This window comes from Barbus barbus, assembly GCF_936440315.1.
Source record: "Barbus barbus genome assembly, chromosome: 30".
Classification (NCBI taxonomy): Eukaryota; Metazoa; Chordata; class Actinopteri; order Cypriniformes; family Cyprinidae; genus Barbus; species Barbus barbus.
In genome coordinates, this window is record NC_136758.1 from 24,329,847 (window position 1) to 24,344,994 (window position 15,148).

Below are 15,148 nucleotides of genomic sequence, written 5' to 3' on the forward strand. Positions count from 1 at the left end.
AACTAATAATCTAATCTATTTGGCATCTAATTGTTGACACAGCCGTATTATTACAGAATTATACAGCAGATTGTACATATCCATGCAATGAAATGTCTAAATCAAGTCTTATTAAAAAAACAAACGAAATCCATATTAACAAGAGAGTATCCTGTATTTCATGAACTTTAAATCTTGAGAAGATAAACACGATATACAATGTCTTAGTATGTTATAAAATTGCAAATACTAAAGAGAGGAATCTCAATATTGCAGGAAAAAAATATCACTCTAGTGATTCATTCAAACATATTAGAATGCCCTGAGCACAATTATAGCAACTTCACCACAGATGACGAATTGTCAAGTACATCCTGTGCGTGTGTGAAATCAATATCCAGCGCTTGTAATTTTATGGATGTCTCATTTCATGGGTTTCAACAGCAGGCCAGCCCCGCATGTGACTACACCAGCTCTGGGTTTACATGAGACCGGGGCCAAGTGCAGGTGTGATAGATGAGGAAGGTAGAAAACATTTCTGTGAATGGAAATTTCCTGATGCAGCAGAAATACCCAAGAGAGGAATGGAAAGATCTAAAAGAAGCCCTTGAGTGGAGGTTTCCTTCCACCCCGTTCCCCAGCGGCCCCTTTTACACCCACAAGAAGAGACTTCCTCATTTATCATAGTTAAAGCCGGAACACACTGCACTGCCTGGATACTCCTCTCCTGGATAGGTTAACTATTCTTCACCATCCCCTGAGCACTCTCTATATCTATGTGTGACAGTTTACATTCACTTCTCAATTCAGATGGTATGGAAAACGGGACTTACAGTCCTGGATAGGAATATAACACTGGAGATGGGCTACAGAATGAAATAAAACCATAGGATATGCTTAAGGGGTATTATGCATATTTTTCACTGTCTGTCTATCTATCTATCTATCTATCTATCTATCTATCTATCTATCTATCTATCTATCTATCTATCTATCTATCTATCTATCTATCTATCTATCTATCTATCTATCTATCAATCTGTCTTCTGTCTGTCTGTCTGTCTGTCTATCCATTCATTCATCCATCTTTCCATTTGTCTATTCATCCATCTATCCATCAATCTATCTGCCCATCCATCCAATAATCCATATTTCTATTTGTCCATCCATCCATCCATTCATCTATACAACATTCAATCTAATTTGCCATCCATCCATCTTTCTATTTGTCTATCCATCCGTCCACTGTCTTTCTACTCGTCCATCCATTCATCCACCAATCAATCTGTCTATCTGCCATTCATCCATTTGTATTTCTGTTCATCTATCCATCCATCTTTCTATTCGTCCATCCATTCATCCATCCATAAATCTATCCAATCCACCTTTATATTCATCTATTCCATCGTCTTTCCATCAGTCTATCTCTCTATTTGTCCATCCATCCATCATCTTTCTATTTGTCTATTCATCTGTCGATCTATCAATCATTCTATCACTTTTTATTTATTTATTTTTTATTAAGTTTTGTCAAGTCAACATTTACATTATTCTAGTAAAAAATTTGTCATATGAATTTCTTTGACATTTTCATTCTACATTCTTATAGAAATTCAAATTGCAATTCTGCATCATGTTTGCTACCTCAATTTAAATCAAATTCAAATTTGGGAATTTAATTGCTATTTAATAGACATTCTCAATCCAATTACGAATGGCTGTTGCAAGACACATATTGTTGTCAGTGGATGCAGTTCTCCTGTTCTTATTTTGGTGAGATTTACATTGATTGTGACATGAAGGAGTAGGCGAGTAGCCAGCTAGCTTGACCTGATGAATGTAAAATAAGGTATATTTGTATTCAGATTGTGTACAGTCTATGAAGTAGAGAGACTCTTTGAATGAATCAATTTAATAGCTCTTGACAGAGCAAAATAGACCCCCCTACGCCTTACAAATGCTCTCTGCACATAGTATAAACTCCAACCAAGGAACTAATTTTACAAGGAACTTTTTCTCTAAATATTAAACATAGATTCAACAGTTTATATTAAAACATATTAAAGACTGAAGTTGCCTCGTCATGCCTTTAAATGGGCCTGTGATGTATACATGGACACAAGTTGGAAGTGTCCGTTAGGTGGGAGCCACATTCCTCCTCCAAAGAAAGGGATGTGGGTTTTAGAAAAGAGCCCTCCTTGAGGAGATTTTATAAGGGATAAGACAAAGTCCACATGGAATGTCAGAGCTCTGTGTGTGGCACACAAACTGTTTTTATAACCAGGTCCTGCATCCAGGGTAATTGTCACTATCGGAGTGACTCTCCAACACAAGCTTAACGGCTTCCTGTGCACAAAAACCAGCCCCTTGGGCAATGAAAGAGAGCGAGAGGGGGAGAGAGATACAGAAAATAAAACACATCTTAGCCAAAGTAAACAGAAGTGAAAAGCAGAGGAGTCACAAAAGACTCATTGAGATGGAGAGGGAGATACAGAGCTCAGCTCAAGGAGGAGAAGAACAGACAGAACAAGGGAGAGTTGAGAGACGTGTGTCTAAAGGAAGACGTGATTAGAGTGAGGTGAAGGGTGTGCCCCATCTACAGCCTAAATGACTTCCTTGTTCCACCATGCTGTTTAACAACTGGCCCAATCAAGATTAGACCCACCAAAACTCTGACCATGAGAATCTTGTGGGACCAAATCAAAAACACTCAAGACCAAATTCTCAGCCAAAATGTTAGCCTTTTAAGGAATAGTTCACCCCCAAATGAAAATTCGGTCATTATTTGCTCACTATTTATTCTGTCATTAAATAATAATAATAATATAAAAAAATAAAAATACAAAAATAAGTAAATAAAATGCATGTGTACATTTATAAAGCATACAAAGATAAAAAATACAATATATTAAAAGGTTATAATATTTATACAATTATTAGTATTATATAAAATTATTATATGTTTACCTAAAAATTAAATGTATGCCACAAAAGAAAGATTTTGAAAGAAACTTTACAGATCATATAACAACAAGCTCCAAAAAATCTTAAAATAATGAAAGCATAACATAATTCAGAAAGTCATTTTTCACTGCTAATGTAACTCGAGAGCAGCTAGCAAATCAAATATGGCGTTATGGAGCAAGTTTGACGTCAGTAACATCAATCGTCCATTGTTCTCCAGCATCTCTAAGCAAAATATCATAATGTCAAACCCAGTTAGTAAATAATGGTAGATTTATTTTTTTTTTTTGGCTTGAAATATTCCTTTGAATTCTTAGATGTGCCTGTGTTCAATTACCGTGAACTTCCTTTCAAAGCACTTGAATATGTGTTATTATAAAATGGATATATTCCGACTCTACGAGTCACATTCAAGGACGTTGTCAAATGCAGACGAACCCGAGACCACATTTTCTATATTATGTAATGGCCTATTGCTTTAACACTTTCAAATGCTTTGAAATAAACAATTGATTAACTCACAATGTCAACATTTCAGAGTAGTTTTTTGTCTGACAGCCAGATTAAAATCAACCTGTTCTGGATTTCTCATTCTCTCTCAAAAACACATGGACTAACTAACACAATCCACCTGTCTGTTGATTCAATATAAAAGACTATTGTTCATTTAAACCACCATCAAAGCATCCAAAATATTCCCTCCAGGTTGACAAGAAATAAAAAGTAAAACCACACTTGGTCCAGATTATATATGAAGAATAAGTGAGTTGAGGCTATGTATGACAACAAATATGTGTTTATGTTTTGGTACCAAATAATATCTGGTCAAAATATGCTTAGTACTATGTTCTTGGTATAAATGCAATCACTGGAAATGTCCTATGGTATGATATTATGTGTTATTATTTTCATTCCTTTCTGGTTTCCCTAATTAAAATGTGCAGTTACTGCTTCACCTTGAATCTGTGCATTCTGAGCAAAGCAAATGTTTGCAACAAATTCTGCAGATGTTTGCATGTGCGGAAGGTCTCGTTGAGAAAGAGACTTAAAAATTATGCACAACTGCCTGAAGCAGACCCGTACTACAACATACTCCACATTAAATATGCATGACAGATACAGTATCTCTCTCTCAAAAGAAATACAATAATGCATTAGGTGTCATTTCAATATTAAAACATATTTACAAACATCTACTGTAAATACACTACTTAACCTAGAATTCTTCTCATTGTCAAATGAATGCCACAGCTCTTAAGAGATCATACACAGGTCAAACTCATGACCTGCAACTGTCACAAGTTAGTTAGATCATTCTCATACAAAAGCGTCTTTGTTTCAAGACCTAAGTTCAGTGAACGGACACATTTGCAAAACATTCCTCTAAATCTACATGGGATTTTAAAGACTTGATTTTTAAAATTGAATCAAGGAACATTTACCCACTCAGCCACTTAAATGAAGCCAGATCAAAGCGTCGATTTCCAAACACAGCCACCTGAACATTCCTTAAGAGATTCCTGTTTATGTCTATCTATAAACAGCCTGTATTCACGGTTGATTCAAAATGGTTTTGAGACTCTATTGGATGCTCACAGGGGAAACATTTAAGTGCATATTCCTCTTGTGCCTCATGATTGTGCCTGAAAAAATAAAAAATAGTAAATGGCCCATAGCTATGCTCATGATTCAAATGCAACTGCAGCCTCTAAAAGAAGGTTGCTGCTTTATGAGGAGAAACATTGCATGCATCTTTAATACAAAGCAAGCTCATTGCAACAGGATTTAATACGCAGATGCATCCAAATGTTGTATTTAAGTATGTAAGTTATTCTGTACTAAAAGGTATTGGAAGGAATTATATAACTTAACATACCACATTAATGTGCTATTTCCACAGTATATGCACTATTTTGAGTTACCAATTATATGATATATGCATTTTTATATTTTAGATATAATACTGTTTATGCACTACAATATATTATATTTACACAAATATATTAATCATATGCAAACCGCATAGACAAAGTGAACAAATTTTGTCAAGTGAAGTGAACTTATACAGATATACTCAAACTGAGTATTAGTGAACACTACATAGGGACTCTGTAATTTGGAACGCAGCTCAAGAAACATTGATCATCCAGACAAATCATTAAATGTTTAAGGTAACAATACTATATGCACCTCTGTGTATGGTTGAATTTATTTTATAAGATTCGAATCTCCACAGAGCAGCTGATTCTCTACTATTCAACATTCCTTCGTACTTAATAGAGTCTAAACCAGCTGGCGTTCCCTGATAAGCCACTGCAACTCCAGAGAAGACATCTCTCTGATGAGATCTAATCAACCTGCTTTGACTTAATTCACTTAGGCTGTACTAAAAAGACTCCTGAGTGCCTCAATTCAGTTTGCTGCAAGTTCTTTTCCTATTAAGACTGAAGACTGACAACATACGCCAAGACTGAATTATCCCTCTTAAAACAAAATCTCTCATTTGGACCTTATTCAAATGCTTGTTCAAATATGACATGTTGACTCCTGAGGGTAGAAATGCACTAACCTTGGATCTCAGAGTGAAATAACTAGGTCTCAAGTGGACTGATTGTCACTCACCTGCCTGCCAGAAATGAATTGTTTGCTCTCCAGTGATATAATCTAGACACCATCCCATTACAGAGAGGGGAGAAACTAAATGAACTAGCCTTCCAAGGGTTCTCCGTCTCTGCAAACACAGTAGACCAAAAGAACTAGGCTTTTTCCCAAACAAATTAATCTAATTGATTCTCTCAAAGGGGTCCCTCAACCCCATGCAGTCTATATAAAATGTAAGTCCTTCCGCCCAATACATTACCAATGCACATTAGGCCCAGAGGGTCTCCCAAAGGACTGTATCATCAGATTACAACATTAACCACAATGTGCAAACAACACCTCATTATATCAGGCGCCACTTCTCCCCAGAGGGACGCTCCAACCCTCCAACCATGAATAAAAAAATTAAGGTTTTGTTCCAGAAAAACTAATGAGCTGTTTTAAAGTCTACTTTTATGCAGTATCCTAACTGAACCTCATAAATGACTGATTTAGAACACTTTACATTGCCACTTTCTGGGATGCATTGCTACGGTAACAATGCAATTCTAAAATAATGACAGACAGACAAGTAGACAGACAGATGGACGCACAGACAGATACAATGAAAGACAGAACAAACAAATGCTAAACAGAAAGAGACAGACAGACAGACAGACAGATACAGAACAATAGAAAAAAGATAGACAGACAGAACAATAGACTGAACAAATGAACATTAGACAGACAAATACAATGACAGAACGTACGATGGATAGAACAAATAAATGACAGACAGGAACATAGACAGACTGACAGAACTATAAACAGAATGAATAAATGATAGACAGACAGTCAGTCAGTCAGACAGACAGACAGACAGACAGACAGACAGACAGACAGACAGACAGACAGACAGACAGACAGACAGACAGACAGACAGACAGACAGACAGACAGACAGACAGATAGATAGATAGATAGATAGATAGATAGATAGATAGATAGATAGATAGATAGATAGATAGATAGATAGATAGATAGATAGATAGATAATGCAATTCTCTAAAAAGCATGAAAATACATAATAGATTGCTAGATACAGTATATGGATAAGCCTTCACATATGCCTACCTGATAAGGATAGAGTGTGACGCCATTGGCTCTTGACACGTGTCCAGATGTCCAGGTGCCATCCAGGTACTGGTGAGCCTGGAGTGCGACAGAACTCAACACAGTTCCATTAGAGTTGCTTGGGCTGCTGGGTAGATGAGGCTGTTGTGGTCCTGTGGACTTTCCTGCATGGCCAGGCGAGTTGTTCTTCTTCTCCACACCATTGCTCACCCCCAGACTGTTGGGTTTGGATCCGTGTTTGGGGTAGGCTGGGTGGTGGGAGCTGCCGCCGTTGTTCGCATTGGTGGTTGTTGGGGTAGAACTGGATGTGGTGGCAGAAATGGTAGCAGAGGTGGAGGAAGCCGAGGAGTGGTAGCCTGTAGGGAGGAATGCCCAGTCTCGAGGTGGCGTGGGACCCTGGAGGATGCTGCGGGATCCCACCAGGGAGGCCAGGGATGGAGGAGAGCCAGGAGATACATCACACTGCTCCAGACTCAGCACCATGTGAACGGCCTCCTGCTTCAGCTGACTCAGGTGGGTGGCACATACGTCACAGCGACCGTCACGCTCGTTCCATGCCTTACGCGTACTGTTGGGCACCTGCAGTTTATCATGGAGCAGCAGGGAGAAGGAGGGATCCTATGGACAGAGAGAGAACAAAGAGAGAAAATGGAGGATTATGTCATATGCACTCTTAAAAATATAGGTTCCAAAAGGGGGTTTTCACAGCAGTGCCATGACGAACCATTTTTGGTTCCCTAAAGAATCTTTCAGTGAACAATTCTTAGAACCATTGTTTTAAGAGTGAAGAACATGTTAATAATCTAAAGAATACCAAAAAGAACCTTTTGTGCAATGGAAAGGTTCTATGGATGTTATAGGTTCTTCATTGAACCATAGATGCACAGCCACAGATTGATTGATTTTAAAATATCCCTACCAACATTAAAAACCACTCATGAAAGTAAATTCAAAAACATATCTCTTTATGTTCTCTGTTGTTTCTCATTAGGCAGCAATGAGATGAAATGGAGACATTTGCTACTTTTGTCTACAGATTCTCAGATGTTTCTAGCTAAAATGTAGTGAAAGAGACATGTGCCGTCATTTTTGCTTTTGTCATTTTTGTCATTTTTGAGTCTTTTGCTACTAATTTAATATAAAGACACATTTTTCATCAAGTGTTGCCTTAGATGTTTCATCTTCATGGGATAATTAAATTCTCAAAAGCTCACCCAAATTGTTAAAATCCCACCCTCATGTAGTTCCAAACATTTATGACTTACTTTCTTCTGCAGAAAATCAAAAGAAGATATCTCATTTGGAACAAAACAACATTGGACCCCATTGATATCTTTAGAATGGTTTAGAATGAAAAGTCAGTAAATGATGACAGCATTTTCATTTCTTGTTGAACTATCCCTTTAAAACAAATTAAAAAGTAACAAATGAGTTGATATAAAAGTTACACAAAATAGTTTAAGCTGCTATGCACATTGTTTTATCTATTGATCTGTACTCAAACTGTATGACCAAATTGTTTCATTTTATTTCTATTTTTATTCTTCATTTTATTTAGTTGTAGGAGAATGTCTTGATTGATGAAACAACTGAGAACTCAATTAAGTCTTCTAAGCAATGAATGAGCAACCTTTGAGCAACTGGACTTTCCTCTGGGCAAACATACACCCTTGGTTCCTCCATTGTCTTTCCCTAAGCAGTCTTAAAGAGAATAAATGAGTCTATCTTCACAGGTAAGTAATTAGACACAACAATCATTAATTTATCGCCACACAACCATGGAATTTATTTCCAAGACGTTCACATGATGTCACCACAGAGCAGCGCCATGAACTTATTACAGGCACATTCCCCCTGGAGCATCCTGGGGTTAAGTGCCTTGCTCAAGTTCTGATTGGTTCATGGCTCACTTCCTGCAGGGATCAAACCACCAACCTTGTGGTTACCAGCAGTGAGCCTAAACCACTACACCAATTAATGGCTAATTGAAATCTAAGGATGATGGTATATTCACCAAGCATAAACGATGTGCACATTATTTTAGTATAGTAACTTTATGCAGAATGCAATTATAATGCTGACAATGCCTTTGTTCTCACACTTTGTCAGTCTGGATTTGGTCTGCTCTTTATTTTTTCTGTCTTCCAAGTCTTCATTAGCATAAAGCTGTCAATTATCTGGCTTTGGTGCATCATCACACCATGTGCTTGAGCATTCCGTGAGATGAAGATCATAATTATGTTTTGGCACATGCTCACAGGGCAGTGTGAAGACGCAGGAACGATTTTAATTAGATTAATTGAGATACGGGGAATGACATCATCCTTTCATCACGCAAGGGAAGAGATGCACACTTGCAATGACTTAGTGGACACTCAGAAATAAATATACTTAATCTTTCATTCTGTTGCATCCCATCTGTGTATTGTTTTTGATTAAGACATTGACTTAAAAGCTACATTACACAAAATAGTTCCACCACAAATGAGAATTAAGTGATCTTTTTCTTATGGCCCAAGTTTATCACAATTCACAGTTGGAATTTCATATTATGGAGCTCATAATAATGGCTAGATGGATTCTAATTAGCATCCCCAATGCCTTGACAGATACTTGACCTTTTTAGCATCTAGACAGTGCTTGTTAGACACTATAGTGGTGCATCAGTCTCCAACTGCAGTAGTCATGGAGAGGTGTGGATGTTAAACCAGCTAGTATAACAATTAACCTTAAACCTTGGGTTTAGAGGCCGCACTCATTTATGCATGCATGCAGGCAGGCTGAATTAGAACTGCAGCTAATGACAATGTGTTGCATTTGTCTAAAGCACAGATTCATGTGCTTGAAATCCGGCAACACCATGAGAACTTGTAGTTAACTAAAACAATAAAACAACTTTTGTTAATTTATAAAATAAACTTTAACTGAAATAAAATTAAAATATAATTTTTTACTTAATTTTAAACTTAAATACTTATTTTTTATTTCAGATGCCAAGGCAACATTTATCACCATCAATCAATTTAATTTGATCTATTAAAATAACAAAACAAAACAAAAATATGAATGGAAATATATACATAAATATAAAAATAATGGCAAAACCACAAGACAAATTACAAAAAGTAATTATAAAAAAACATAGTATCTAAATGATACTAAAATAACTTCAAATGAACAGCTGAAACAAGTAGGATGTTGTTGAAAATCACAATCTAGTTTTCTTCCACATTCTGATATATATCAAAATAAAATGTATGCACTTACATGATGTTATTCATCTCAGATTTATTGGATTATGAAAAGTGGGTGTCATATTCACCAGGTGGTTGAAAAACTAGTGGGCTTGGTGAACAAGAGATCAAGGTTTGACTAGTTAGCATTGTTAGTTAGCTCCTGCTGGTAAATGCTGTAACTGTATAATTTTGTGGGGGGCAAAAATGATCTTTCTCCATTGTTGAAGCTCTGTATTCTGGTTATAGAAGTCACAAATATTTCTTTATATTTTATGCTTTATATTTTTTTTGTCAGTGACCATTTTGGTTTGTTATGCTACTTGATATTGCATTACTGTTTTTTTGTTTTGTTTTATTATTTTCATTCATTATTATGATCATAAACACATTGGTTTTATTGTTTACTGCACTTTGTTATTCTTCTAGTTATCTACCTATAGCAGCTAATGAATCAGAGGTCTGACACATTCACAGAAAATAGCTTACTTCTACACTGCAAAATAAGTTAGTTTTTTTCCTTTGCAGATGACATGTGCACAAATATGCCTATTAAGAAAAAATACGGTCAATTTGGATTTCATTTGTTGCTTCCTTGGGCGACATCACATAACTGTAACACTTTTCAACCTAGCTGTTATGGCATGTTGCACTGAATATATCTGACAGTGCTTCGTGGGTCTCTGACACATCATTATAGATGGCGGGGCCGCAGTGGGGCGGAAACACACTGCAATCCATCTGCTCTGGGCTTACGGTGTCCTTACCACACCTTGTACCTCCCCGTCGGGTCTGGCAGGACCCTCTCGGCTGGGCACAGGGCAGCAGTCCAGCTAATCAAAGCCCCGCGCACGAGCACAGTCACTGAAGGAGAGAGACTGAAGGTCTGTTCTGATTAAAACCACACATTCCTGCTGTCAGTGTAAATCTAGAGGCCGACTCTCATCTTACACAAGCTGCTTTGTGTATCCCTCCCGTCCTCAGCCAGCGTCCCCTCTGCCCCATACATTGCACGCGGTGACCTCTGCAGTTAACGCCGCTCTTATATAGAGCTAACTAAAGCTAACAGGGCAGCACTGTACCGTAAGTCCAGACCTAAGACACTTATCTCTGACCATGCTGGTGGTTCTGTCATGCAGGTCTGGTCAGTGTCCATAAAAAGGAAATGCAACCCCACGTAATGCGCAAATTCTACCCAGAAAGCCTCATTTTGCATGCATTCTGCATAAAGGTTCCTGTCCTGTGCTAAACCTATGAAGTTCCTGAAATGCAACAATAACTACTACTGTGGAAAAAGGGTCCATAATTCTGTGACAGTACATTGAGGAGTGCAACTTAAGGCAAGACACTATAAGCATCTAATTGATGCAGCCATTCAGTTTTTTCATGCACTGGTCAATTTTGAGCTTCTTTTATAGCACTTTTTATATTTGTACCTGTAGATTTCAATTGCAATGCATATCTAAAGACCGTTTTCTCAAAATGCTTTTTCTTTTCTCATGCATTGAGCTAGAAATATCCAATTCAGAAGCATAACTTTCCAGTTTTATTTCTAACTATATTCTAAAGGTTTTTACATGGTTTGTTCATATATCATTCGCCTGTTTTAAACAACACTGTATTCTAAAAATATGGTGAAAAACGTCTTTTTTTTTCTGGCTGTTGACAGTATTTTTACATTTATTCAGTAAAGAGATATATAAAACCCCGCTGTAAAAACTTTTAATATAGCAATAAAATGACAAGAATTATGAACCTGACATTATCACATCTTCAGATTTCTGTTCTCGAAATGAATGCAAATGAAGGCATATTACATTTTATGTATATCCTTTATGAATTCAGTCTAGTGGTGTTTTAAAGTTTTGAGTCATCTCATTTGCCTTCACAGTTCATTGGTTTGAGGGTTGATGTAAACACAGTCTGAGAGGGGGCTGTCACTGATGGTCTATGAAACTCAGTGGCAACATTGTGTCTGTAATCTTCAATGTCCTATCAGCCTTTAAACTAACAGCCAAAAACACCTGATATACACTACCTTTCAAATGATTGGTATCACTTTTGGTAAGATTAAATTTTTTTTTTTCAACAAGGATACTGATATGCTATGATATATATTATAATTTCCACCAAAAAAATATTTTTTACGTATAATAATAATAAAGAAATGTTTATTGAGAAGTACATCTGCATATTAGAATGATTTCTGAAGAATCATGTGAGACTGGAGTAATGATGCTGAAAATTCAGATTACATTTTATATTCAAATGCACAATTCAATAATAATACTAGTGTTTTTACAGTATTTTTTTTTACTGTAATTCTTAAAAAAAAAAAATCTTATACACTTTTAAACAGGAGTGTATATGAACTATAAATATGAACTGGGAAGTCGTGGCCTAATGGTTAGAGAGTCGGACTCGTAATCCAAAGGTTGCGGGTTCGAGTCTCGGGCCGGCAGGGATTGTAGGTGGGGGGAGTGAATGTCCAGCGCTCTCTCCACCCTCAATACCACGACTGAGGTGACCTTGAGCAAGGCACCGAACCCCCAACTGCTCCCCGGGCGCCGCAGCATAAATGGCTGCCCACTGCTCCGGGTGTGTGTTCACGGTGTGTGTGTGTTCACTGCTGTGTGTGTGCACGTTGGATGGGTTAAATGCAGAGCACGAATTCCGAGTATGGGTCACCATACTTGGCAGTATGTCACTTCACTCACTTAATATGATGTGCACCCTACTTCACTCAGGATGTCTATGGGAGCTATACATGATATATTAGTATGCACAGAAATATTGTTGTAAATATTTGTAGAAGGCAGACAGAAGTGATCTGGAACATGTCTGTGGACCCCACTGACACACTGACCTCTGCTTCCCTGACCGACAGGAAATGATCACTCGTGCACTGGAAGTTCTGTTGGTATAGCCACAAAATGTTTATCATAGCTAGTTATCTTTGAAGTTATGTCAAGCTTTATTATATTACAAAAAACAAACAAGGTTGGAGGTGAATCGCAGCACTGGAACTTCAGCTTTTTCAAACTGCGGCAGCAAAAACCTGCGTTTCAGTAATTCATGCAAAGCCACTGCAGATATTTCTTCTTTCAGGGTGGAGACCCAAATACCAAATCCTAAGCTGTGCCACTTCAAGACTTAACCAAAAATAACCAAAAATAGCAGACTTTAACTCAGTTTACTGTAAAAAAAGTGAACTCAAATCCTCTTTGAAGGAAAAACAACTTTGACTGATGTTCGAAAAGCTGCCTGTCTCACATGTATGACACATTTTGCTTGGTGAAAACCAATGCAATAAATGCCTTACAGGGAAAAATCTAAATGGAAAGTGCTGCTTGCAGGCATTTCACTTATTAATATGAGAATTTGATTCTCATATTCCAACCAAAATGTGATAATCAGTAAACAGAGGTGTTTAATGTCAAAGAAAATTATAAAATTCAATCAATTGTATACATACAAGTGGAATGTACTATATATTTATTCTGAATAAATATTTATGAAGCAATTTTAGTGACAAATATAGTGATACAAAGTATGTACACTTGTGAAAAACATCTTTCCCCATTTTTACCATTTGCATGAATAAAATATTTTGCATTACAGCTTTGCCTGAAGAAAAAAAAAATATTTTACTGGGGTCACTGAGGTTGTTATCATATTAAAAAATGAGTTGTGGAAGAGGTGAGCACTTAGTAACCGCCATTAGGGTTTCCAAAGGAACCAGATTTTAGTTAGCGAACATGGAAGAGAGCTATGCATTCATTCAAGACACATCCGTGCAACATCTATAACATTTTGCAGTATTTACATTATAACCTACTACATACATTTATAAAAATAAACCCTAGCTTCTCTCGAGAACACTCTAATTGCACAGAGACTGAGATTCCATTGGGAGGACAAACAGAACTAGCTAAAGCGCTCTAATGGATGCAGCCATTCATTCTCCAACCAAAAACAGACAGAGCGCATCTGAGAGAGGGTGAAAGAGGCCTCTTAAGACTGCCAGATGGACCGAAGCCCTCTGGTCCAGTGCTCTGCTTTAAACACACTTCAGATGAGAGCTTCGGAGAAGTGTTGATTGGACAGTCACCATTCATCAGGATGGGAACTGGATCCAAGTCTGAAGAAACAGCTCATATTCCTTAGTGTCGAATTAGTTTCGAAAGAGTCTGGATGGTTATTAGGTCCTAATTGGAAGCATTTACTCACTGCCACAGGACTAGTCTCAAGCCACATTCACCCGCTTTAGAGGACAAAGCAAATGAGCAAAAGTTAGGCCTGCGTCCAGAGCCTCTGGTTTCCTGTTCACTAGTCAATTCCTTATTTCATTAGCAGGAACCAGAGAGAGCGGCAGCCATTATCAGGCTGGTTATGAAAACATTGAAGTCATTAATACTGCTAGCAGAAGCCCTGACTGAATCAATTAACCATCGTCTATATGGGTCGTCCCAATGGGACAAACATGGAGGACAAGGGGCAAAAGTCATGAGCTACATAGCGGGAACAGAAGATAGACTGTCCTGCTTTTTAAACTGCCTCTTTGTGTCTACACTCATGAAAATAAATACTCCAAAAGGGGGGTTTCACCGTAATGGCATAGAAAAAAACATTTTGGGTTTCCCAAAGAACCTTTCAGAGAACAGTTCTTGAAAGAACCATTTTTTTTTAGCGTAAAGAACATTTACACCAACAATTTAAAGAACCTTTTGCACAATGGAAAAGTTCCATGGATGTTGAAGGTTCTTTATGGAACCATTAAAACCTGCCAATAAAGAATCTTTCTTTTAAAGAGTGTATGAAAGTCATTAGATGTGAGCTAGAAAGAGTTCAACACACCTGATATTGTGTTGGAATCAAAAATGATGTATTCCTATATATATATATAGGAACAGAATGATCTTATACATTGGCTAACAACAAACAGAAGGACATTTTGGACTTCACACATCTCTGGCATTGTACAAAACACTGTAGATCTTCTAATGGATTCAGGAGACATATCAGTGGTGCAAATCATTGTTGTGGAACATGGTCTGATTCGCTTACTGATTTGACATCATCTGACTAATGGTATGCTGCTTATATACCCGCTATCTGAGCATGCCAACACCAACATATTGGTCAGACAAAAGCCTCCTTCACTGTTGTGCTGGTATTTTAAATTCATTGTTCATTGATTCATTGTCATCATATGGAGAAAAAAAATATATATTTTTGTGTTTTACAGATGAAAGAAAG

General features: G+C 37.3%; 1 protein-coding gene across 1 annotated transcript in view; it reads right to left on the reverse strand.

Moving 5' to 3' along the window:
- The window catches only part of LOC306849973 (kinesin-like protein KIF26B), a 42,476-nt gene that overhangs the window by 4,584 nt on the left and 22,744 nt on the right, over positions 1-15,148 (reverse strand). Inside the window, exon 3 of the mRNA XM_079385371.1 lies at positions 6,657-7,274. Coding sequence (XP_079241497.1) covers positions 6,657-7,274 — 618 coding nt within the window. The remainder of the gene's footprint in view (positions 1-6,656; positions 7,275-15,148) is intronic.